Consider the following 25,190-nt stretch of genomic DNA (forward strand, 5'->3'; position numbering starts at 1 on the left):
ATTATGAGTCAATATAATTTTTTTAAAGGTAACGGATAATAAAGCTTTTGAGCCAAATTGAAGTGAACTTAATGGAATGGACCGAGACGTAATCTAATTACTTTCGGGACGATTAAAATGAAACAATGACAAATCTGCATTGATGGGATTTTCTTTTGAGCTTCACACTGAATGCTACCGCAGACTGTTTTCTTTTCTGAAGGAAAGCATTTGGATTCATCTTTTGATGTTTTTTCTTTATATATTATCTTTTGCTAATTTCACTGTGTGCCTCAGAGCGAAAATTAAACACAATCTCATAACCCTGCTTCCCTTTTTATCTAATAACGTCGTGTTGTTGGTTGTTTCCGCAGGCGAATCTGCTATTAGATGTTGTTTACATGCATCATTTGCTTTACTGCAGTTGAACCTCCTCAAGCGGGAAACTTGAGGAGATAAATCACCCAAAAGTAGCAAATGTTTACTCAGCCTTGTTTTCCTCCAAACCGATATTCATATTTATTGCGTTTCTGTTCCTCATAGAACATCAAAGCTTTTGTTTATGTTCACACTAAATTGCTCTATAAGTGCTGTTCATCTGAAGGAGCATGAGTGCTGCCGTCTGAACCAAACAATTGGATCAAGACGAGACTCAATCTACTTTAAACCAAACCCTGAGGTGGTTTACCTGTAATATGAATCAACACGGATGAAAGCAACATAGGCCCACTGGAAATAGTGTGTTTCAGCTTGCATTTAACTTCAAAAACATAGTAAAACATATCTTTAATGGGAGTTTGTGAGCAGTGCAATCTGAGCTGCAATCAATGCTTTTTAAAGCGCTTACCTAACTCATCACTGAGTGATGCAATCTCAGCTTGCATCATAAAGGCTGCATCCAGATACTATTGTATTGTTTGTAGGTAAAATGAATTCTTGGCAGTCTGAAAACAACATCTTGTGTTAATTTTAACACTAGTGATATTTAAAAGGATATTCTATAGACAAATAAAGTATTATTTGGATGTATTTATCTGCACATCAACAAATAGCACAATTAATAGGACATGCATCTGAAATGTAGAACAAAACATGCCCGATTTGTAAGACAAATGTACACAGCGCCCTCTTGTGGATTTGATATCTAAAAGGTGCAATAGAATGTACACAGAGAAATGTATTTTGTGTTCCACAAAGAAAAAGAATGCTGAGGCAATACAGACAAAAAACAAGATAAGATCATAAAAAGGAGAAATTCTCAAGCATACCTGGTTTATCTCATTATATATGCCCATTAACGTTCAATACAGTTTTTATTTTCGTTAAATTCTACACACACACACACACACATTATATATATATATATATATATATATATATATATATATATATATATATATATATATATATGTGTGTGTGTGTGTGTGTGTGTGTGTGTGTGTGTGTGTGTGTGTGTGTGTGTGTGTATATATATATATATATGTATATATATATATATATATATATATATATATATATATATATATATATATATATATATATATATATATATATATATATGAACAATTCCATGCAAATGTCAACCTTGCCATGAAAAAAATATATATTTTTCACCAAAATAGAGAAAATGTTTCTACATTTTTTTGTGTAAGCAAGCAATTTTCAGTACTTTAAAAATACTCAAAAATGCATCTGTCACTGTTTCAAACTATTATATTTGATTAACCAAAGTCACACAAGTACAAATTTCACATCCTTCACATCCATAACGGAAAAGTGTCACATCCATAGCAAAGCTTTTCTTTCATAAATGCAAAAATGTCAAATAAAATCAAATCAATCATTTTTGTTCTATAGAGAGCAACTTCTATCCTTTTGATTATTATTGTTTCTTTTGGGTTGTGCAGTGTAATTCACAGAATTTCTACAAAGTGTGTTGTATACTGTAAACTTGCAGACTTTGACACATCCATAACGTAGGTTTATTTCCCTCATTTAAAATATTAAAAATATTTACAGATTGATATTTTTCTGATCCTTTAACTCTGTGCTTAGTTGTTTTGTAAAATATAAACAGATGTTTCAATATAATGTAAACAACTTTCTATGTGAATTTTGTTTTGAGTTTTTACTGCTAATGTCACATCCATAATGCTGGAATTGCTCATATATATATATATATATATATATATATATATATATATATATATATATATATATATATATATATATATATATATATATAAAATGTACACAGTGCCCTCTAGTGGATTTTTCATCTAATAAGTAGAATAAATTGTACCCCAAGAAATGTATTTTATGATCCTCCGAAAAAAAAAGTATGCTGAGGCAATACAGACAACAAACAATGTCTGAAGATGAGACCATAAAATGAGAGACTTCTCAAGCATACCTGGTTTATCTTATCATATTTGCGCATTACAGTTCAATAAGTATTCAATTCAAAAGTGTAATTTTATTTAATTTTTATTCCATATATATATATGATATTTACAGGGACATTTTGTTGGCAAATTAAGGATTATTTGTTTGCATTTGTCTACACAACACTAAATAAATATCACAAAACAAGAAGGACAACAAAACATGCCTGATTTGCAAAAAGTACACAGTACCCTCTTGTCGATTTGTCATATAAAAGGTGCAATAAAATGTTACCAGAGAAATCCATTTTGTGTTTGGCCAAAAAAAAGTATTCTGAGGCAATACAGACCAAAAACACGAAACAATGTCTTAAGATGAGACCATAAAATGAGAGAATTCTCAAGCATACCGGGTTTATCCCATTTTATTTGCGCATTATAGTTCAATACAGTGTTTTGATTTTTTTATTTTTCTCTATTTATATGAAATTAACAGGGTCATTTTATTGGTAAATTAAGGATTATTTGTTTGCATTTGTCTGCACAACACCAAATAAATATCACAAAACAAGGACAACAAAACATGCCAGATTCGTAAAATGCACACAACGCCCTCTTGTGGATTTGTCATCTAAAATGTGCAATAAAATGTACTCAGAGAAATATATTTTGTGTTCCTAAAAAAAGTACGCTAAAACAATACAGACAAATTATAAAAAGAACAAAATTCTCAAGCATACCTGGTGTATCTTAGCATATTTGCTGCTATGCATTACAGTTCAATACAGTGTTTTATTTTTTATTTTTCCATATACATGATATTTACAGGGACATATGATTGGCAAAATAAGAATTATTTGTTAGCATTGGTCTGCACAACACCAAATAAACACAATTGCTATTTATTAACACATTTAAACATTAGCATTGTGTTCTCTAAAAATGCATACAAGCCTATGAAAGCATGGCAAAAATACACTACATGATAACATTTGTATTTTAAACTTGAAAGAAACATCGTTGGTTGATTAAATATAGCAAAAATGACATGTTAGCTGTATATATATATAAAACTATAAATAATAAATTCAGAGAAAACAAGTATTTTCAAGCGGTCTCTTTTTTTCTATAGCTTTAAATGATGACAGACTTTTTTACTGCAGCTGAACTATCCCTTCAAGCAAAAGCCTTTCACTTCAAATTGGCGAGTGCTTCAAGACTGAAGACATCTGTCATCAACAAGCAAGATAAAAGGCTGCGTCTTAAATACCTTGTAGTGAATGAGAGCATGCGTTCATCTCTGTCATGCCCAATACAATACACTTACAGGCAGTTCTTTTATCTGAGAGAAAGGGAGAGTCACTGCTTACTGCTTGCCTAGTGCTTTTTTCTACTTTGGATGGAAGCCGTCAACCATTATATTAACTCGGCTCAGGTTATAGCAGACAGCCAGAATTAATCGCATGATGCACATCATGGAGTCATGCGTGTCTGCTCTTCCCAGAATGATCTGCCTAAAGGGGCCGTTCACATAGATGATAACTAGAAATAATAAAGGTGGCGATGCAGTGGTGCAGTAGGTAGTGCTGTCGCCTCACAGCTAGAAGGTCGTTGGTTCAAGACTCGGCTGGGTGTGTTGGCATTTCTGTGTGGAGTTTGCGTGTTCTCTCTGCGTTTGCGTGGGTTTCCTCCGGGTGCTTCGGTTTACCCAACAGTCCAAAGACTTGCAGTACAGGTGAACTGGGTAGGCTAAATTGTCCATATGTGGGTGTGAATGAGTGTGTGTGGGTGTTTCCCAGAGATGGGTTGCGGCTGGAAGGGCATCCGCTGCGTAAAAACATGTCGGATATGTTGGTGGTTCATTCCGCTGTGGCAACCCTGGATTAATAAAGGGACTAAACCGAAAAGAAAAGAATGAATGAATAACAATAAAGGTATCATTTTAAAATTGTTCTGAAAAATAATTAAACAATAGCAGAGTTTAGAATACAGCTGTAATTGTTATGATGTGAAGAAATAATATCTTCGGATTTGCTTTCAGAATGATTTTTAGCTGACAAACAATAGCTGGGTTTCGTGAAAGAGCATAGAATCACCAAGAGGCAACATTCTATTGCGATTTGAGAAATAGCCACTAGATGCCGCTAGTAGCCCCTTTCACACAGTGATACCAGTAAATATCTGGAACGACTTTACCGGTAAATTTAAAAAAGCGCTGTTCACACAGGCGAGGACGTTACGGAATTTTTCCGGAAAAGAGCATTCTCACATCCATTCCAAAATACTGGTAAATTCTGACATCATTCACCACAAACGGCTGCGCTTGTATTTGTAAACATTTGACTACATTACAAACTCTGTGGATGATCAGTATTGTGAACAACTTCGATGAAAACATATGGAGGATCACTTTCGCATGTCGAGATGTGTGCTGGCGTTCATGACTGTTTCACGGGCAAACGCAAAGCTTGAAGGTAAACAAACAGCGGCTTATCATAAGCATCTTATCGTTGATTATTTACACAGTTGGCATTAAGAAGAACATATAAACGTGATCTGACTAACTTCTAGCAGCTAAATGCATCTGGGAAAATTTTCAAAGGCTTTTATTCTCATAAACCGCGCGCACGTGAATGCGTCTGACTGTTCTGATTGGTTAAAGCAGACGTCTCACGTCAGCACGTTCTAGACGTGTACTTGCTCTTTCCGGCAATCTTCCTTTTGCGTTCACACAGCGCAGCATTCCGGCAAATTACCGGTAATGTTACAAATTCTGTTTCCGGAAAATAGCCAGAATGAATTTACTGGTATTTTCAAAAAGGACCTGTTTACACATACAACCTTTCCGGAAAATTGCCGGTAATTTTCCGGAAAGGTCTGTATGTGTGAAAGGGGCTAGTGTCACGCTGCGGCCATTTTGGAATGAAAATCCCAATAGAACAACAGCATTTTATAAGTCTGTAAAATAAACTATTAAAAGTGCTGATGATTGTGATTGTAAGTGTTGTATTGTTGTCTTTCAGGTTGTATCTCAGCTTTAATGCACCTTTTAAAGAAATAAATGAAAACAGTTGCTTGCCATCGCGACAGCAATAAGATCCAATGGATGGCCGATCGCTTTCATTCCAAGATGGTGGAATCGTGAGGCTGTTGCAATAGAACGTTCTATCGAAAATGCATAAAGATTTGCATCATGTGAAGATGAAAACCCAGCTAATGACAAACACTGAAAGCCAATCAGTATGTGAAGACGACATTGAGGAGAAGTTTACCGTTTGATGCTATACTCTTTATTTAAAGATGCTATACTAAAGGAATTACTTACCACAGATCGTTGAATTATTCACATTTGCTCAGCATTACTATTATTATTATCAACTATTTTGCTATTACTACAATGTCCACACCTAAAGACATCGTCCATATGTTGTATTTTTTGATGTAGTAATATAACACTAGCACCGTAATGTAGTCAAGACCTGCCTGGAACTACGTTTGCTGTGTGTTCATCTGAAAACAATTCCACACTTTAAGATCATCATCAGTTTATTAGAGTCAAGTTAGGGCTGGGTGATATGGAAGAAATGCAATCTCAATAATTATTTTCCATACTGAACAACAATGATATATATTTGGTTATAAGTTGTTAATACTTCTAGATTTAAAAGAGTGCCCCAACAAGTGTCCAATAAATGGCATAACATTTTCGGCCGATAAATTTTCAGTCGCCAAAAATTCGGTACATCTCTAAAATCAACGCAAGGGGAATTACCAATCTACGCCACACATGACGTCTCACGGGTTCAATTACGCATAGCGGTTGCAATAGCAAACATGTCGTGTTGTGCGGTAGTATGCCAAATTCAAAAGTCCAAAAAAAAAAACTTGAATTTTACCGTATACCATCTTTGGCTAACAGCCCTCAGAAGAGCTAAATGTTCTCTGCAGTTCTCATGTTATATAAGGTTGGTTACTCGTTTTTGATTGCAACAATGATTTCAGCAATAACAGTTAAATATGGTTGATTAAACTGCGGAAACTGAATGCTTAGAATGAAATGTAAAAATGTATGTTCACATACCTTGCCATACAGGTGGTTCACTGTCAGAATGCAGTTGTTTTGCTTGTTGATGATTACCCAGGCCTTGTACAGTTCAGTCTTCTTTCTTTGTTTTTGGCTAGGCAGAACCTCGGTTTTTAGCACTACATAGTTTTGTTATTATGCTGAAAGCATCGGATGTCATTCCCTCTCTGTAAATGCTAGCGCTCCCAGTTTTTTTCTGCAACCTGGATGTGAGCGCATCCTGAATGTTTACAAACTGGTAATTCGCCTATTAGATTCCTATTGTTGCATGTTTCTGCTGTGTGACTTTTAGATCAATACAGAGTAAAAAAGTCCAGAGCATATCATAGTTATTGACATCAATTTTAAAGTGATTAGATATAACATTGTTTATCCACCCAGCCCTAAAAACAGTATTCAGCAGCTTTGTAGTTTAAATATAATCAATAAACCCCAAAACAATTGGTTATATCTCCAAATTGAATGATTAGAAGTACATGTAAGCTATGCAAGCCATGCTAGCAAATTGTAGCATAAAACATAAACATACCTCAGGTGTCCGGTGCTAGTTTCGACATATGTGTTGCCTCCTTAAAAGTTGCAGGGGATAAAACTGATTAAATGCTGTTTTATTCCACGATTGCGATGGTTAAATTTGCTGTTGGATTAAATAGTTCGCGTGAGCTAGATTGACTGCTTTGATACTCTAGAAATGTAGCACACTGAGGACATCTACTGTTAGAAACTGGTAAATACAGCAGTCGCAGAAACTAAAACCCAAGATTTTTATCATTCTAAACAGTTACAGCTTCTCCCTACCCTTCTCATGTTTGAAGGATTTCATCAAACACATCATCATCTATTTTTTGTTTTACAAAACCAAAAGCATCTGCCATTTTTATACATATATTTAGATTTACTTTGAAGCTGCAGTGCACAGGCTCAAAATAAACATTGTTATAATGCAAATATTGTTATCATCATATTAATATATATACCGTTATCATTCTTGGTGTGAACAAGCTTCAAAAGACATGAAGCTTCCACTGTTTGTGCGTGTGTGCGTGTGTTTTAGCTCCTGATGCACTGATATTGATTTGAGCAGCAGGCTTGTACAGCAGCTCTGGATATTGATCTAGCCTGTGTGTGTTTCTGAGTGTGTGTTTGTGACATGTGTGTAGATGGAAACTAAGAGCTGGAGAGCGTTCAGCCAGGTTATCTTCTCAAATGTCCGGAAGTCTCCCATGTGGCTTTGACCTTCCTCCAGTTAAAAAAAAAAAAATCATCCATTATCTGAGTTCCAGGAGATAGAGGAGGTGCTGGTCCTGTACGCTAGCATGTTTATCCTGGTTTAAAACACATCAGTGGTCTTAAAAACATCAAATATCTACTTGAGTCACACTAATAAATCCTAATACCTTCAGTTATGTTATGTTACTATTAGTTGATCCCTGCACCACTATTAATTAGTTTATATATTAATAATATTGATAAAATGTTCAGAATTAAAAATAGTTAATACAGTTTTTGAAAATAGTAAACATAGTTTTTAAAGTTACCTGGGTTGGTGTGATCCAGTTTTAATTGTGTTTGTTTAATTTTTATGTAATGTAATCATATAGACCATGTGGTTAGCACTGTCGCTTTACTGCAAGAAGTTCGCTGGTTCAAGTCCCGGCTGGGTCAGTTGGCATTTCTGTGTAGAGTTTGCATGTTCTCCTCGTGTTCGTGTGGGTTTCCTCTGTGTACATGCCATAGAGGTGAATTGAATAAACTAAATCGCCTGTAGTGTATGAGTATGTGTTTGAATGTGAGAGCGTATGGGTGTTTCCCTTTACTGGGTTGCAGCTGGACGAGCATCCGCTGTGTAAAACATATGCTGGATAAGTTGGCGGTTCTTCCGCTGTGGCGACCCCTGATGAATAAAGGGACTAAGGCGAAGGAAAATGAATGATTGAATCATATAGATCACACCAGATATATGCACAGTTCTACATTTTTATGTATTCATTTTGTTTTTTGTCATGTTATTGATCATTTTGAGGCCATGGAGGAATAAAAGGATTTTTTTTAAGCATATGAATATATATAGACATACAGTAACATTAGAATCTTTAATAGTTTATATACTATCAAGATGTATTTTATTTATAAACTAATAGCCAGAATGGGGTTCCAAATAGTCATAAATCATTATCCATATGGACTAAAAGATACAAGGTATGTTTCTGAAAAATGTAAAAGTATGTTTTTTTTTTACAGTTCTTGAGGATCCTATAAATGAGACCAAATTATAATATTAAAAAATGTAACTTATGGCTGCTGAAACATCTCAAGAATGATCAGATGATCAGTAGAAACAGAATGTACCTTAATTTAAAGCTTCATGGCAAAGGCTGTAAATACTTATGTAAATGTGATTTTCTATGTTTTTTTTTATTTTTAATTATTTTGCAACAATTTCAAAAATAATTTTTGACATTGTCATTATGGGGAATTGTGTGTAGAATTTTGAGGAAATAAATGCATTTTGGAATAAGGGTGTACCATAAAAAATGTGGAAAATGTGAAGCGCTATGAATACTTTCGGGACGCACTGTATTTATTACAATGGACATCAGGTCAGAACAGTTGTACTTCCCGAACATCATACAAGTGTAAAATACAACAAATATGGTTGATTGTTGGTATAATCACAAACATTAAGATTGTAACATTTGTACTTTAATTTTGAGGTTATTGTTGTGTAAATTGCACCTTGTTTACAACAAATTATTTATAACATCTTCATCTTCCTCATCACTCCACATAATGTCCACATCTGAGCTATTTCCATTTACTATATGCTCATTTACTACATGCTCTGTATATTCTGCATATGCAATTGTTTCAGCAATGCATTAGTATATTGATATAGTTGTATATATATATATATATATATATATATATATATATATATATATATATATATATATATATATATATATATATATATAGTTCAATCAGCTTTACTGGAGATTTACAGCACTTTCAGTAACGGATCCTGATCCTAACCTTGCAATGTTACAAAAGATTTTAAGCTTTAATTAGTTAGTGCAATCCCTCTTTTTTACATACAATCTATGAAATATTGGCAAGCATATCAATCCATCTGAATAAAAACATTTTAAATGTGGTTTATGTGGTTTATGTCTGGAGTGAAGTTCAGTGTAGGTTTTTTTTTTTCAAATTACAATATGCCGAGCCTTACCGCCATATAACTGGATGATAATTGTCTACTCTTATAGACTGCAGGCTTTAAATTAGATGAAACGCTCAGCAACCACACAAAAAACATGGGCTGACGTGATATCCATTATATTTCAACTTAGGATAAGAAGTAGGGTTGTCGCAATACCATTAATTTATCCTACCATACTATACCAGCTGAAGTATCACGATACCAAGTATACTGAAAAAAATTATTCGTATATGATTCCTTGGATTTACTCAATTTTTTTTTACATCAAGTGGTTGTAAACAATTTATTTGTGTTGAATTTAAACAAACAAATTAAGTTGAACATTGTTCAACACAAATAAATTGTTTGCAACAGTTCAGCATGCAACACTTTTTTGGTATTGCGTTACTGTAATTTATAACTCAAAATATAAAGATTTTTTTAGAAATACCATATTTTACATGTTATAACAGGTCTTGAATTTAATTCATAATCCTTTATTATTGAAAAAAAAGTATTATTTGCACGTCACTTGAACTAAAATTTTTTAGTTTTGCTTATTTTGTAGATAACTGACCAACAAAAAATACTTTAAAATTAAGATACAAACTATAACAAATGAATGAAATTAGTTACAAAAATAGCATTTTTTCCAACAAAATAGGCTCTATGAAGTGGTCAAGAATTGTTTCAATATTTCCTGCTGCTATTTTGGGTTTTCAATCTATTGTTTTTTTTTCAGTCTTATCAGGTAACAATTCAAAGTAATTGCAAATTTCACTTTGTGAGTCGTTATTTTTAAGATATTGTCATGGTTGTTGTAGCTACTAAATCATATTGACAGGAACAGAAATGACGATACTACCGTTTAGAAACTACAGCCAGTATTTTGGAGCCATAGTATCGCGATACTACCATGGTACCAGTAAACCATGCAACCCTGGGTAAACTGCACATTAAAAACACAGAAATTCTGTACTTAAAAACTGGTATTATACTGTTGCATTATACTGCCACTGCCAGTGTTGGATATATTATTAATTAGTATAATTTGAATACTTCCTATATCATACACATATTGATCATTTAAAAAAGCTTCACTGTGATATTTATCCACCAGGATCTATGCTGAAAACCTGAAAGCAGTCTAAAAAGCCTTTTTTTCAGCATACGGATTCAGTAACGTGAGTTTTTTCTTAGAGCAGATGTTCACTGGAGGACAGTTTTTCATGACTAATGGACGGTTGAATTTCAGCAGTGACTAAGCGAAGGTCACGCCACCACGTTTCTGCCGGTGTGACTGCAAACACTGCAGCACCAGCACAAACCCATTCATCAAGCCTTCAAGCTGATGAGAGATTTATTTTTTTCATCATTTTTAATCCAACAGTCTCTTAATACCACTTGCCTCCTATTCTGGAGCTCTGTTTCTCTCTCTCTCCCTGCGGGTCTTTGTATGTTTATTGTATATTTACTGCTTCGATTTATATATTTATTTCCTCATAAATTTTAATTAGGACTTCAAACGTTTCGGCATTGGCCAGCAGAGGCAGGCTTTTCCTTTGATCACATTCACATTTCGTCTTTCTCTCAGTTTTTTATTTATTCCGTCTTCTTCCCTGTGGGCATCACTGCTGTAATTGAGTGCTGCGTGTCTGTCATTCGTTTTGTTGTTGAAGATTAAAGTGCGCTGGGTTGCCAGGCTTTGCCAGAGTTGCCAGATTGGAGCCCTCGCTAGGGAAGCCATTGAAATGTGCAAGCTTTGGAGTGTAAAAGCAGGGGGGGGGGGGGGGTGGAAGCTACGACAGGCTTGTGAAAGATGTTTTTTTTTTTTTTCTTTGATTGCGCCTTTCCACCCACCCAGTAAGAAGTGGTTCGTCCTCCTCCTACAGGCTCTCTCAGGACTGACGCACACGAGGCTGCTGTTAAAGTCACGATACTGAGTGTGTGCCGTGCGCTATTAGTCATTACAGTTCACTTTCAATCACAAGCTGATCAAAATGACTGGTTCTGTGATGAAGCTGATTCTTTTATACAGTAAAGTCAAGCAAAAATTTGTCTTCAACTGTATGTGAAGAGTCTGTGAACGTCCTACTGACCTTCAGGGTTTTGGTATCAATCAGTTTTTCAGTTATAATTTATATTATACACACAAAATCCACATTTTAAATAAAGAGTTTGCAATTTTAAATGTAAATATATCTATTTTTTGTGTCACATTTCTGATTTTTGTTTCACATTTATTATTTTTGCTTTTATCTGTTTAATAATGGCATGTTGTCCTTGAAAGCAAATAAATATGTAGAAATATGAGGATATACTGTCAAAAATATATTTAAACAGTGGCACAGTGGTTAGCAGATCAATAAACTCACTACAGTCTGAATAATATTGCAGCTGTTGGGCAACATACTTCTGAGGCTTTTTTAGGCGAGAATGCAGTTTAATGTTTAGATTGCAACTGTGCAGTTTATTTATAAGGATAGTGCCTATTTTAAATATTTATATATTCGGAGATACAGCCTGTGGGCATCCATCAGCCTTTCATGATGAGTGGTTGATGTTCCGCCACAAAATGGTGACAGAGATCGCATAATAAGCCCTTAAAGGAGAAAAACTCTGCGTAATTTCAAACTACAGCAGATCAAATCATTATTAAACTGGTAAGTGACTTTCTAAATCGATCTCTCTCTTTTGTATGTTACAGTGCTGTATTTATGCCATGGTCTGGTAGTGTTTTGGCTTTTTCGTGGTCACTTATTGTGATACTGTATCCCGATTGCAAAGGTGAAATACTGGGGAATCTCTGTAGACTGATGGCATTACATGCCGTTCCGCCTTATAATCTTAAAATGTGAGCAAAATGACCTGTTTTGTCATCACTTTAGACATTTCGCAGGGGAATCATTCAAATACTAGCTCTAAAGCGATAATGGTGATTAGCAAGGGTTTTTGCTGTTCTGACGTTCAGCTGCAGATGTGAATGAATGGCAGACGAAATTGTTTCCTCATAGAAAAAGATTTTTGGACTCTCCGTGTCTGATTTTCTTTTTTATACATACTATTATGCCGTCGAACTGTTGTATTAATGCAATATCACACTCGTAGCAGTGTGATATGGCTGTATATCTTCACTTGTGGGGCTCTACGGCTGCTTATGTAATATCATACAGTACATAATACAATATCATACATAATCATAATACATATCATACAATATATATATATATAGTTTTTGAATATTTAATATTTATTTTACATATAGTATAATTTATATATAAACTTTCATTTAATTTGATGCTTTAATGTAATACAGTTGAAGTCAGAATTATTAGCCACCTTTTGAATTTCTTTTTTCTTTTTTAAATATTTCCCAAATGATGTTAAATAGAGCAAGGACATTTTCGCAGTATGTCTGATAATATTTTTTTTTCTGGAGAAAGTCTTATTTGATTTATTTTGGCTAGAATAAAGGCAGTTTTTATTATTTTTAAAAAAAACATTTTAAGGTCACAACAATATTAGCCCTTTTAAGCTATTTTATTTTCGATAGTCTACAGAACAAACCATCATTATACTATAACTTGCCTAATTACCCTAACCTGCCTAGCTAACCTAATTATCCTAGTTAAGCCTTTAAATGTCACTTTAAGCTGTATAGAAGTGTCTTAAAAAATGTCTAGTAGAATATGAATTACTGTCATCATGGCAAAGATAAAATAAATCAGTTGTTACAAATGAGCTATTAAAACTATTATGCTTAGAAATGTGTTGAGAAAATCTTTCTGTTACAAAGAAATTGGGGGAAAAAATAAACAGGGGACTAATAATTCTGACTTTAACTGTATGTATGTGTATATATATATATATATATATATATATATATATATATATATATATATAGAGAGAGAGAGAGAGAGAGAGAGAGAGAGAGAGTATACAATATAGAGAATATTTAAATATTCGTCTTTTTTTCCTCATAAATTATTATGATACCATTATGATATTGTGCAGGTGCTATTGCTCGATCTGACACTTTCAAACAATCACTCATTTAAATTGCTGCATCTCCTAAATTCAGATATAAATTTGACTCTGATTTATCAGATTAGACTTAATCCAGGATAATTCACTCCAATGCAGACAAACCCCAGATTAATGGGAACAGCTAAAGTCATTTTCTCTTCTGAAACAGCACCGTCACTGACAATTATTATATGTTGATTTTGATCTATTGTTTAAAATCCATTGTTTATTTCATACAATTTTTAAAAGAGCATTTTAGAGCATTATATGGTCACCACATATACTGTAGCTTCATATAACAATATTTCTGGGTTTAATTTCAGAGCTCATTAGATTTGGGATTATTGCACTGCATTAAATATTAAGAGGCTTTTGGATTAAATAGTCTACTACTGTACATACATATAAACATATATGCATGTACAGTATAATTATCCTTTGTTTTTGCATAAAACAAATGATATGCATATAATACCCTGAACATAGGAAAATGTGATTTTCCTGCGTTTCCAGAAGTGATTATTGATAAGCAGATGAAGCTCAGTCTTTCTCCTGATTAAAGCTTCTCCTCATGTTGATGTACTCAAATGAGCTTCTGGTCAATGAGCTTGTATTAACATCTGACTCCAGCACGGGTTACTGTTGAGCGTCCCCGGGGCCCTTCCTTCAGGAGCTCTGAACACAGCAAACGTCAATACTACATCCTTCAGCACAGACAACAAACTGAGACAACACTAGAATGAGTTTCAGGCACTGAGACTGTTTTCAAGGGTTTGCTTTCGATTGCACAGCCAACTTGAATACTGTACTATGATATTGCTTTAATGGTTTATGCGCAATATAAATTTGTGTTAAGTATGGACAAACCTGTCAGGTTAAAAATATCATTTACATTTTTTTATTTAATCTTTAAACTCTTTTGTTTGTTTATAAATGACTCATGTTTGGGTTGAAACAACCCAGGATATTATAGGGTGTTTTTTAAGTATGTATGTAAACGTATTGAAGGCTTAATGCATTTACATTACATTTTGAGATGTAAATGTGATGCTTTTTAAAGTTTAATATTACTATTTTTTTCTTTTTAGCAGCTTTATTCTGCGTGAAAAATCATAAATATTTAAATAATTATTAATATCTATAATTATCTAGACTACCAAAAAAATCTATTGTTGCATAAAGTGTGCTGTATAAAAATGTAATCCACTTTCAGTAATATTTTATGTATTAATAGTAAGAAACTAGTCATTTTTTTCCATTTTATCAGAACTATTTTACTAAATATAAATTTTTTAACCCTATCTTTATTAAGAGTATTTGTTTGTAATATTTAATTAATGAATTCATATTAGTTTTTATTTATTAATAGCGTTTATTTTAGTTTGTTAACAATATTTATCAATTTACTTTACTTTTTACTTTTGTGTTTCCACATCAGTCTATGTATGGACTGTTTACATTCTTCACACAGAATTTGCACTGTTTTCCATTCCCAAAACAGTTCAAAATAATCATGAAGAGACTGCGGAAAGGGCACAACATAGAAAAGATACCCGAGAAATATATTCAGGGAGAAAAACGTCACTTTATTTTGATGAAAAAAATGGTCATTATAGTGCCAAGCCTCTTCTACATTTTGAAGATAATAGTTCCCCTTTGCCCTTTTGAATTCATTGACATTTTTAGTTTTGCCTGCAGGATGAGCAGATCCATGGTATTTATGTTTTAGTCTTGAGATTCTGTTAGGAGTTTGCATGTTCTCCCCGTGTTCATGTGGGTTTTCTCTGAGGGCTAAAGACATGCGGTATAGGTGAATTACACAAACTAAATTGGCTGTATTATAGGAGTGTGTGTAACGGTCTGAAGTTGGGTTCTGACGCCAACCCGATTTTCATTTCCAAACAAAATCCAATGTCCCACAACGTTGGGGTACAACATCAATCTGACATCTTGTGCCTGAAGAGCAGCCTTTTATGCATTCACATTAAGCTAAAAAATGACCTTACATGTCATTATTTCATTTCAGAGCCCCTAAACATTTCACACTTTAAAAAAAGCTAATATTAAATCAATTAAATTAATAATTACAGTTAACATTACAAGTCATGTTTTAAAACTGCAAGCAGAGTTTAAATGGTCTAAAAATATACTGTTGTAGTCAGAATTATTACTGTATTACTGTGATTTTTTTTCTTTTTTTAAAATATTTCCCAACTTATTTTCTTCCATTGTCTACAGAACAAACTATCGTTATTTAATAACCTAATTAACCTAGTTAAGCCTTTAAATGTCACTTTAAGGGTGCTTTCACTCCTAGACTTTTATTTCAGAATCTGTCTCGTTTGCCCAGTTAGTGAGGTTCGTTTGTTATATGTGTATTCAGCAATCGCGCTTGGATCCACGCCAAAACAATCGGTCCAAGATCGCCGAATAGTCTCGGCTCGATTTAAATGAACTCTGAAGCAGATCGATTGTAGTGAGAAATCGATACGATCCAAGCCCGGCTATATCACAGTGTTTTATGGATATGTAACAGGCATACGGCTATATGAAGAGAAAATTATGAGTAGGGCGGGAGGTCATTCCAAGTCTCCCAGAAGTTCCAGGAGTCTCCCGCAAATGCACAGAAACTCCCGGATGCCCGCAAACGACTGATAAACTCCCGGTAATCGCGTGTCTCCTACCCAGTCTTCAAATAAGTCGCGCACCCTTCTCACCCCTCCCCACCGCATCCCTCCTCGCTCTTCAGACACGTTGTGCTCACCCTGTCAAACACCATCAAACCACCCCGCCGACAGCTGAGCGGGACTCTGCAAAATAAATCGTGGAACTCTGACCAATGTGAGGAGAGGTTACTCACACATGACTTGTTTTTAGCTCTTTTGGTCCGTTTAGAAACTTTGCCGTGGGAATTTCAGACAAAACTAGATCACTTCAGGATTCTCAAAAACAACTGTTGTCTTACAGTCTTATTGTGGCAAAGAAGCTGGTGCTAAGGTTTTGGAAATCAACAGAATCCCCATCATTTAGATCTTGGCTGGAAGAATTAACTAAATTAGCACATTTGGAAAGGATTAGATTTCTTAAGGCAAAGAAATTGAAAAAATTTGACAAGATTTGGTCTCCTCTTCTCCTCTATCTTGAAAGCGTAGACTAAAAATCCAGATGGTGAAGGTCACACCAACAGTACTGCATAAGCTTCAGTCCCAGATGTGGGGTGGGTTTTAGGGGTTAGATATTCTGTTTTTTTTTTTTTTCCTCTCTTAACTATTTTATTTTATTCTATTACAGATAATGTTATTGTTTTTAATTTTTAATTATTTTTATGTGTGTGATATTTAATTAGTTTATTTCTTTTTTTGCAAAAAAAAAAACTTGAGATGCTGTAACATCTGCTGTAATGTTGTGCAATGCAATGCAATGAATATCTCAATAAAAAATTTTGAAAATTAGAAACTTTGCCGTGTGAAAGCGAACCGCATCAAGAGCAAAGAGCAACAATGTGACAATTTTATTTCCGGTTTCGGAACAAATTAATCAATTTACAGGGGTGAAAGCACCCTGAGCTGTATAGTGCCTCAAAAATATGTAGTAAAATATTATTTACTGTCATCATGGCGAAGATAAAATAAATCAGTTAGTAGCGATGAGCTGATAAAACTATTATGTTTAGAAATGTGTTGAAAAAATCTTCTCTCCGTTTAACAGAAACTGGGAAAAAAATAAACAGGGGGCTAATATTTCTAATAATTCTGACTTCAACTGTATATATGATTTGCTTGATGATTAAAAAGAAAACAAAAATGACCTTAAAGTGAAATTAAGACACATGAAATTAAAAACATGCCATGACTTATTGATCATATACTCTTGTACAGTGTCTCTCTGCACATCTATATGTGTGCGTCTTTCTGTCCTCCAGTTACACACGCAGGTTTGATGGAAGATGGATAAGCTGCATTTAGGGTTATCAGCAAGTCTGGCTCGCCGGCTCAATTTGAAATTCAATAATGAGCGTCCATGTTATATTTCCTGCTCTCTGTCTGGGCCGTGATAACAGCTGCACTCGTCCTTCTTTCTCGTCTCCTCGTCCTGTCCTTTTCCTCTTCACTATCACACCGAATTTGTGCTGGCCTCAAACATTTCCTATCGCGCTGTGGTTTGCAGTAATAACAGGCAGTCAGGCTTAACATGTTTTTATGGGGAATGTAGGCCACTCGGAACCATTTCACTTTTCCTACTTTCTCAATACTTTAGCAAGGTGTGAGTTTGAGAGCATTCTCTGAGAGAGTTTTCTGTTTGCTAAATGTGTTTTGCACATTCTCTTTTATTTTGGTATGTATAGTCATACGTTATGTATAGCTATGAACTATAAACATTTTTTTTTTTCAGAAATAATGTAATCATGTGGAATTTGAAGGTTTTTAAATTATGGCTATTTCATGATGGTGGAACGGTTCAAACTCTCCTTTTATCTTGTGAAAAACACAGTTATCAAAATCTTATTTAGGGCATTTTATTTACACTGGAAAAAGCGATTAGTTGCTTTACTTAAAAATAGTGGGTAAACTCATTGTAATATGGAAATGTTGAGTCGACTTAACTCATGTTTTATAATTATGCACATAGTTCATTTACTTACTGTTCTTAAGGTAACAGGTTTACAGTTAAGTTTATTGTTTTAATTGCTTTAAAAGAAACTGGTTTAATCAGTTGTATTAAGTAAAGTCAACTATTTGCTTTAAAAGCAATTGGTGTGCTCATTTGTTTTAAGTAAAATTAACTAATTGCTTTAAAAAGTAATGGGTTTCCTCAGTTGTTTTAAGTAAAGTCAACCCATACTTTTAGGAGTAGTGGGTTTACTCATTTTAATTGCTTTAAAAGTAACGGGTTTATTCACTTTTTAAAGTAAAGTCAACTAATCGCTAGGCCCACACGGAATATGCGCGCAGAATTCCGCAGATTTTTCGTAGATTTTCCACAGAATTCCGCAGATTTCTGCAGATTTTTAGCCCATTATTAATTCTGTTTATTTACTTGAGTAAATGTGTAAATCTGAATTTATTTAGTTTTTATTTAGTAATTTATTACTTTTTATTTAATATATTAAGGTTTTAGTTATGATACTCCGCTGGATACTCCCAAAATAATTCCGCAGAAATCCACAGATTTTTACAAAAATTCTCAGCAGAAATAGCAAAAAACATCCGCAGATTCAGTCCGGCCATGCTAATCGCTAAAAAAAATAATGGGTTTGCTTAATTATTTTAAGTAAAGTAAACTAATCGCTTTAAAAAATAATGGGTTTGCTCAATTGTTTTAAGTAAAGTCAACTAATCACTTTAAAAATAGTGGGTTTACTCAATTTGTTTAGTTAAAGTCAACTAATGACTTTAAAAGAAACAGGTTTACTCAGTTTAGGTCAACTAATTGCTTTAAAAATAATGGGTTTGCTCAATTGTTTTAAGTAAAGTCAACTAATCACTTTAAAATTAGTTGGTTTCCTTAATTATTTTAAGTAAAGTCAACTTAGCACTTTAAAAGTAGTGGGTTTATTCAATTTGTTTAGGTAAAGTCAACTAATGGCTTTAAAAGAAACAGGTTTACTCAATTTAAGTCAACTGATTGCTTTAAAAATATTGGGTTTGCTCAATTGCTTTAAGTAATGTCAACTAATCACTTTAAAAGTAGTGGGTTTGCTCAATTTGTTTAGGTAAAGTCAACTAACCGCTTTAAAAGAAACAAGTTTACTCAATTTAAGTCAACTAATCAATTTAAAAATAATAGATTTGCTCAGTTGTTTTAAGTAAAGTCAACGAATCACTTTAAAAGTAACAGGTTTATTAATTTTTTTAAGTGAAGTCAACAAATTGATTTCAACATAACGGGTTTGCTCAGTTTGTTTAAGTAAATGTAACTGATCGCTTTAAAAGTAATAGGTTTACTCAATTTAAATCAATTAATTGCTTTGAAAGTAACAGGTTTGCTAATTTTTTTAAGCAGTCAACTAAATGTTTAAAAAGTAACAGGCTTACTTACTTAATAATTGCTTTAAAAAGTAACAAGTTTACTCAATTGCTTCAAGTAGAGTCAACTAATTGTTTAAAAGTAACAGGTTTACTTTTTTTTTTTTTTTTTTTGTGAAGCCAACTAATCGATTTAAAAATAACAGGTTTACTCACTTTTTAAATGAAGTCATCACTTATTTAATGTTGGGCCTGTAATCATTAGATGTTAAGATGTATTTTGTATTTCATTAACATTTATTTTATATTTCTACTTTCTTATTCAGACATTTGCTCAAAAGTTTCAAATAAAGTACGAAAAATAATCACATAATTAAGAATACTTTATTTAGTATATACTTTGTTTAAAATGCATATATGAACTATTAATTGATTGAATTTACAAAAAAATTACTATATTTTGATATATAATCAGTATATGAAATGACTTACATTGTAATGTGATATTTTAAAAAGTTTTTCCCCAATTTCCATTTTATTTTTTATTTTTTTGCATTTCATTTTTTTGAAATCTGTTTTATTGGTTAAATAAAATTGAGTTTTAGTAACTCAAATGCATCATAATCCATTTAAATCATGCAAATTTTACAATTTAACAATATCTGGAAAGTTGTTCTCCAATTTTGGTCTGTATTATATTTTAATAAACTGCCTTCTATAAGTTGTTGGTTTTGTATTTGTGCAAACTGTATTAGCACACAAGCAACAGTGGCAATTCTCTTATTTTATCAGTTTGGTTGGAAATAAACAGTTAAATAAACAACTGAAAGAGTATTAGGAGACTGCCTCAGACTGATCTTTTCTTCCTGAATTAATTCATTTTGAGCTATAATCACTTAATTTCCTCTTGCTTTCTTTCTAAATGAATCGGCTTCTTTGAACAAATCCATTGAATCACTCATTGTCTGCCAGAATCGTAGCTTGCTCTTTAAATTTGATCTTCGCTGTACAGTATTTTAATGATTTGCATTGCTAGTTGCCACTTGTCTAGTTGTTCAGATTTTTTATGTAGCATATATACAGTAAATTGTGTTTGCATGTAGAATTGTTCACTTTGCTTTTGAATCAGTATAAAACTCATGGTCTCTCTCTGTTTATCAGGCTTTGGCCATGACGGAGGTGAATGGGCCAGTTGGGGGTCCACAAGTGGCCGATCCTCAGATTGCCATGTTTTGTGGTCGTCAGCTGCTACACATGAACACTGAGAGCGGACAGTGGGAACCGGATCCTCAGGGTCGACAGGGATGCTTCACCCAGCCCAGCAAGATCCTCTCATACTGCCAGGAGGTGATAGTCTAGTCTCATTAGGAGTATTTTATGTCTTGTGTGTCTTTGTTTTGATATCATTTTAATTTAGTTTTAGTTTTGTTTTTCCTCTATTCTCTTGTCCAGCAATTTAGTATTTTCTAAATTCTGTTTTGTGTCACTATTTTATTCTATTCTATTCAATTCTATTCTATTCTGTTCTATTCTATTATTTCTATCCTATTTAATTCTGTTCTATTCTATTCTGTTCTGTTATAATACTATATTTTATTTTATTCTATTCTGTTTTGTTTTGTTTTATTCTGTTCTGTCCTATTCTGTTTTATTCTGTTCTTGTTCTATTCTATTTTGTTCTGTTCTGTTTTATTCTGTTTTGTTTTGTTCTGATCTATTCTAACTTATTCTATTTTGTTCTATTCTGATCTGTTCTATTCTATTCTGTTCTGTTCTATTCTATTTTGTTCTGTTCTATTCTGCTTTATTCTGTCTATTCTGTTCCATTCTGTTCTATTCTATTCTATTCTTGTTCTATTCCATTTTGTTCTGTTCTATTCTGCTTTATTCTGTTCTATTCTATTCTATTATATTCTGTTCCATTCTATTCTATTCTATTCTATTCTATTCTATTCTATTCTATTCTATTCTTGTTCTATTCTATTCTTGTTCTATTCCATTTTGTTCTGTTCTATTCTGCTTTATTCTGTTCTATTCAATTCTATTCTATTCTATTCTATTCTATTCTGTTCTATTCTATTCTGTTCTATTCTATTCTATTCTATTCTATTCTATTCTATTCTATTCTATTCTATTCTATTCTATTCTATTCTATTCTGTTCTATTCTATTCTGTTCTATTCTATTCTGTTCTATTCTATTCTTGAATATTATTATCTAGTTTTATGTAGGCTTATGTAGGTTTTTATTAATTTATTTATTTTGTGCATATTTTCTATTTAAATGTCATTTTCTTTCCTATTCTATCTTAGTATAGTCTTTTCTGTCTCATGGTCTCATTCTGTTTAGCTTTTAGTCTGTTTTTGTGTCTTGTGGTTTATTCTGTACTATTTTTGCAGAATATTTTTATACTTCTACTTGTACTTTCTACTTACATTTTGTTTGTTTTTGTGTTTTATTCAACTCTATTTCAGGCTAGCCTTTTCTATTTTATTGTTACAGTCTAGTCTATTTTTGTATTTTTAATGTTGGCTTTGATTTTGAGGTTTGTTTTTTGTTTTGATCTTGTTTTCTTTTAGTTTAGTTTAGTTTTCTTTTGTTTTAGTACTACTGAAAACTCCTATTTTAGTATACTGTAAATTTATTTTTTTTTTCTCTATTTTATTTATTGCCTATGGCATTTTCTATTTGATTTGTTTGGCATTTGGTTTGTGCTATGTTCTGTTCCGCTAATTTAGGGTTTTTGTTTTATTTGCTGTTTAAAGGTTTATTTATATATTTTAATATTCAATTGTTCTCTTTATTTCTTCTCCTTTCCATTCATTGTTATTTCAGGGTTTAATTCCTATTGTGTTTTGTTTTAAAATTGTATTTACTCTACTGTTTTAAAGTACGTTTTCTTTTATTTGTTTGACTATTTAGTGTTTTTGCTCTTTTCATCTGTTCTTTCACATTCACTTAGCTCCTCAATTTGACACATTGCTCTCTTTTTACTTTTATTTTGTTCTGCTGAACTCGTGTAATTAATTTCAGTCAAGCATGAAACATCAAACTCTGCGCACGTACATTATCATGCACTGTGATTGCTTTAATTACTATGTGGACAAGCATCCTCAGACAATCTCCACTCAGGCATATTCTCAAGGTGAACGCCGAGGACAGCCTGCTCTAATATTAGCATTGTAAAACAAGACTTAAATGTGCAACGCCGCTTATGTGCATACACAGGCAACTCGATGCAAATCTCTCCGTATTAAGTGTGCAGGATAATGGCCATATTCTTCACCATCAATCAGCGCTGGAGATTTATGGTCTCCTCTCTCCCTGGGCTCAAACGTATTGTGCGGCTAATGTGACTATATTCTCGGACTCCTAAGAGGATTGCAAGTTTTCTTTCCCTGTTGTCTCGTCTAGAGAAATTAGAAATGAGTAATAGTGCCTGCTTGTTTGTCTGATAAGTTTATTGGAGCGTTCTCAACTACTTTCATGTACCGTATGTGACAAAGTAAAACAAAGGCAACTAATCTTGCCTGATTGATTATTTAAGCAATTAAAAAAATAAAATAATTAATAAAATATAATTTTTTTAAATTACATAAAATGTACTCACTATGAAATTTATTATAGCTTATAGGACATAAGTGAAGTGGAAAGTAATATGTGATATTATAATGTCTTTGTCAAATATATAAGTATTGTAAACTATAATAATTGTTGTTTGAAATATGTTAAAATGACTTATAAATTACATGGAGGCAAAAACGCCTTTTAAATTTTGTTGTTTTAATGCACAGTGTAGTATCACATGACACAAGCATTAGTGAAAATAACTGGTTTTATAACAAACTAAAAAGTATATGGAGATTCCTGATTCCTGAATTACCCATTTCAAAAGCATTACCTAATTACTTTGAATCAGCGGTTTTGAACGAATCATTTGAATTTATAAGTCAATGAAGACCTAATTTTCCATCAGTGTAATATTTATTTACCTCTATTCCGGTCAACATAATAGCATGCTAAGGTATTGTTTTATATATATTACATATTTTTATATATTTCTTAAATGATGTTTAATAGTCCAAGGAACTTTTCACAGTATGTCTGATAATATTTTTTCTTATATACAGTTTAGGTCAGAATTATTAGCCCCACTGAATTATTAGACACCCTATTTATGTTTTACGGAGAGAAGATTTTTTCAACACATTTTTAAACATAATAGTTTTAATACCTCATTTCTAAAAACTGACTTATTTTATCTTTGCCATGATGACAGTAAATAATATTTTACTAGACATTTTTTTAAGACATTTCTATACAGCTTAAAGTGACATTTAAAGGATTAACTAGGTTAATTAGGTTAACTAGGCAGGATAGGGTAATTCGGCAAGTTATTGTATAACGATGGTTTGTTCATTCGCTTCCATTCATTTTTAGACATTTAAATCTGCTCGTTATGCTGCTGGCTTATTATATTATTCTATTTTGTCTGTAGTCGTGCAAACACTTGTTTGTAGAGCAAGTAGCTTGATCGTTTTCTGCGGAAGGTTTAAAACAATTGCGAAAACGGGTGCACTTCCGCAATAAAGAATCAGGTCAATAGCTCCAACATGAGCTACTGTTGCATTTTCTTTAAAAATAAAAGCATTAACAGTGTTCTTGTAAATGTTATAGAGTTTAGTATATTAAAAAAACAAAGTTAATAAAGTGGTTGTGGCCAAAATAAGGTTTAAAATGGTCCGAATATGCTTTCTTCACAAAGTCTTGATTGTGTTTGGGGAGTGAACTAAAACACGCTCTCATGCTTATTGGTTCAAAAAACATGTTATCATTTTTTTCACATAATTTACATTATTACAGTACCTTTCTGTCCAACCTTGCACAAGCTAGTTCCAGGTTTGATTAAGATCAGTCATCTAAAAAACAATATGTGTTGTGCGTTGTGATTGGCGTAAGCTTAGATAAACAATTGAAAACATAAACATACTTGCTAAACAAAACATTTATGGTTCGTAAAATATACTATAAAATGCTAGGTAATTTCAATCCAATAAAGACAAAACTATCTAATTTAATTTATAAATGAAAGGGAACTGAGGCGATAATTTAGTGGTGTACAGTACAGTTCATGAGCTAGCAAGTTTTAGGGGGGCTGAAGAGAAATATAGGGGGTCTAAAAGTGGCCTAGCAATGCCCATGATGCAAACACAAATTGATTCTATGGAATAATAATAATAATATGAATAATTTCTTACATTTATATAGCACTTTTTTTGACATGCAAAGCGCTTTACACATTGGGAGGATCTCCTCATCCATCACCAGTGTGCAGGATCCACCTAGATGACGCCACAGCAGCCATATTGCGTCAGACCGCACTCCACACACCAGCTGATTGGTGGAGAGGAGACAGAGTGATGAAGCCAATTATGACATAGGGATGGTTAGGAGGTCATGATGGACAGAAGCCAGTGGGCAAAATTAGGATTTTTAGCAACCACAGAGAGTCAGGGCCTCCGTTTAACGTCTCATCCGAAAGACGTCACTCAC

General features: G+C 33.0%; 1 protein-coding gene and 1 long non-coding RNA gene across 9 annotated transcripts in view; one reads left to right on the forward strand and one right to left on the reverse strand.

Annotated features, from left to right (window-relative positions):
* Positions 1-7,172, reverse strand: part of LOC137487777 (uncharacterized) — a 63,950-nt gene extending 56,778 nt beyond the window's left edge. For 4 of the 5 annotated variants that reach the window (XR_015509770.1, XR_015509771.1, XR_015509772.1 and 1 more), the window contains exon 1: positions 6,977-7,156. This is a non-coding gene — a long non-coding RNA (uncharacterized LOC137487777). Of the gene's footprint in view, positions 1-6,976 lie in introns of all 5 variants that reach the window. The other variant, XR_015509768.1, reaches the window with a different exon arrangement.
* Positions 1-25,190, forward strand: part of aplp1 (amyloid beta precursor like protein 1) — a 133,462-nt gene that overhangs the window by 76,871 nt on the left and 31,401 nt on the right. For all 4 annotated transcript variants that reach the window (XR_015509762.1, XM_087284500.1, XM_087284498.1 and 1 more), the window contains exon 2: positions 20,800-20,985. Coding sequence is in view for 2 of the 4 variants with exons in the window: in XM_087284498.1 (XP_087140624.1) it covers positions 20,800-20,985 (186 nt within the window). In the remaining 2 variants the exon portion in view is untranslated. The remainder of the gene's footprint in view (positions 1-20,799; positions 20,986-25,190) is intronic.

This window comes from Danio rerio, chromosome 15 (assembly GCF_052040795.2).
Source record: "Danio rerio strain M-AB ecotype USA chromosome 15, GRCz13ab, whole genome shotgun sequence".
NCBI classification, from domain to species: domain Eukaryota; kingdom Metazoa; phylum Chordata; class Actinopteri; order Cypriniformes; family Danionidae; genus Danio; species Danio rerio.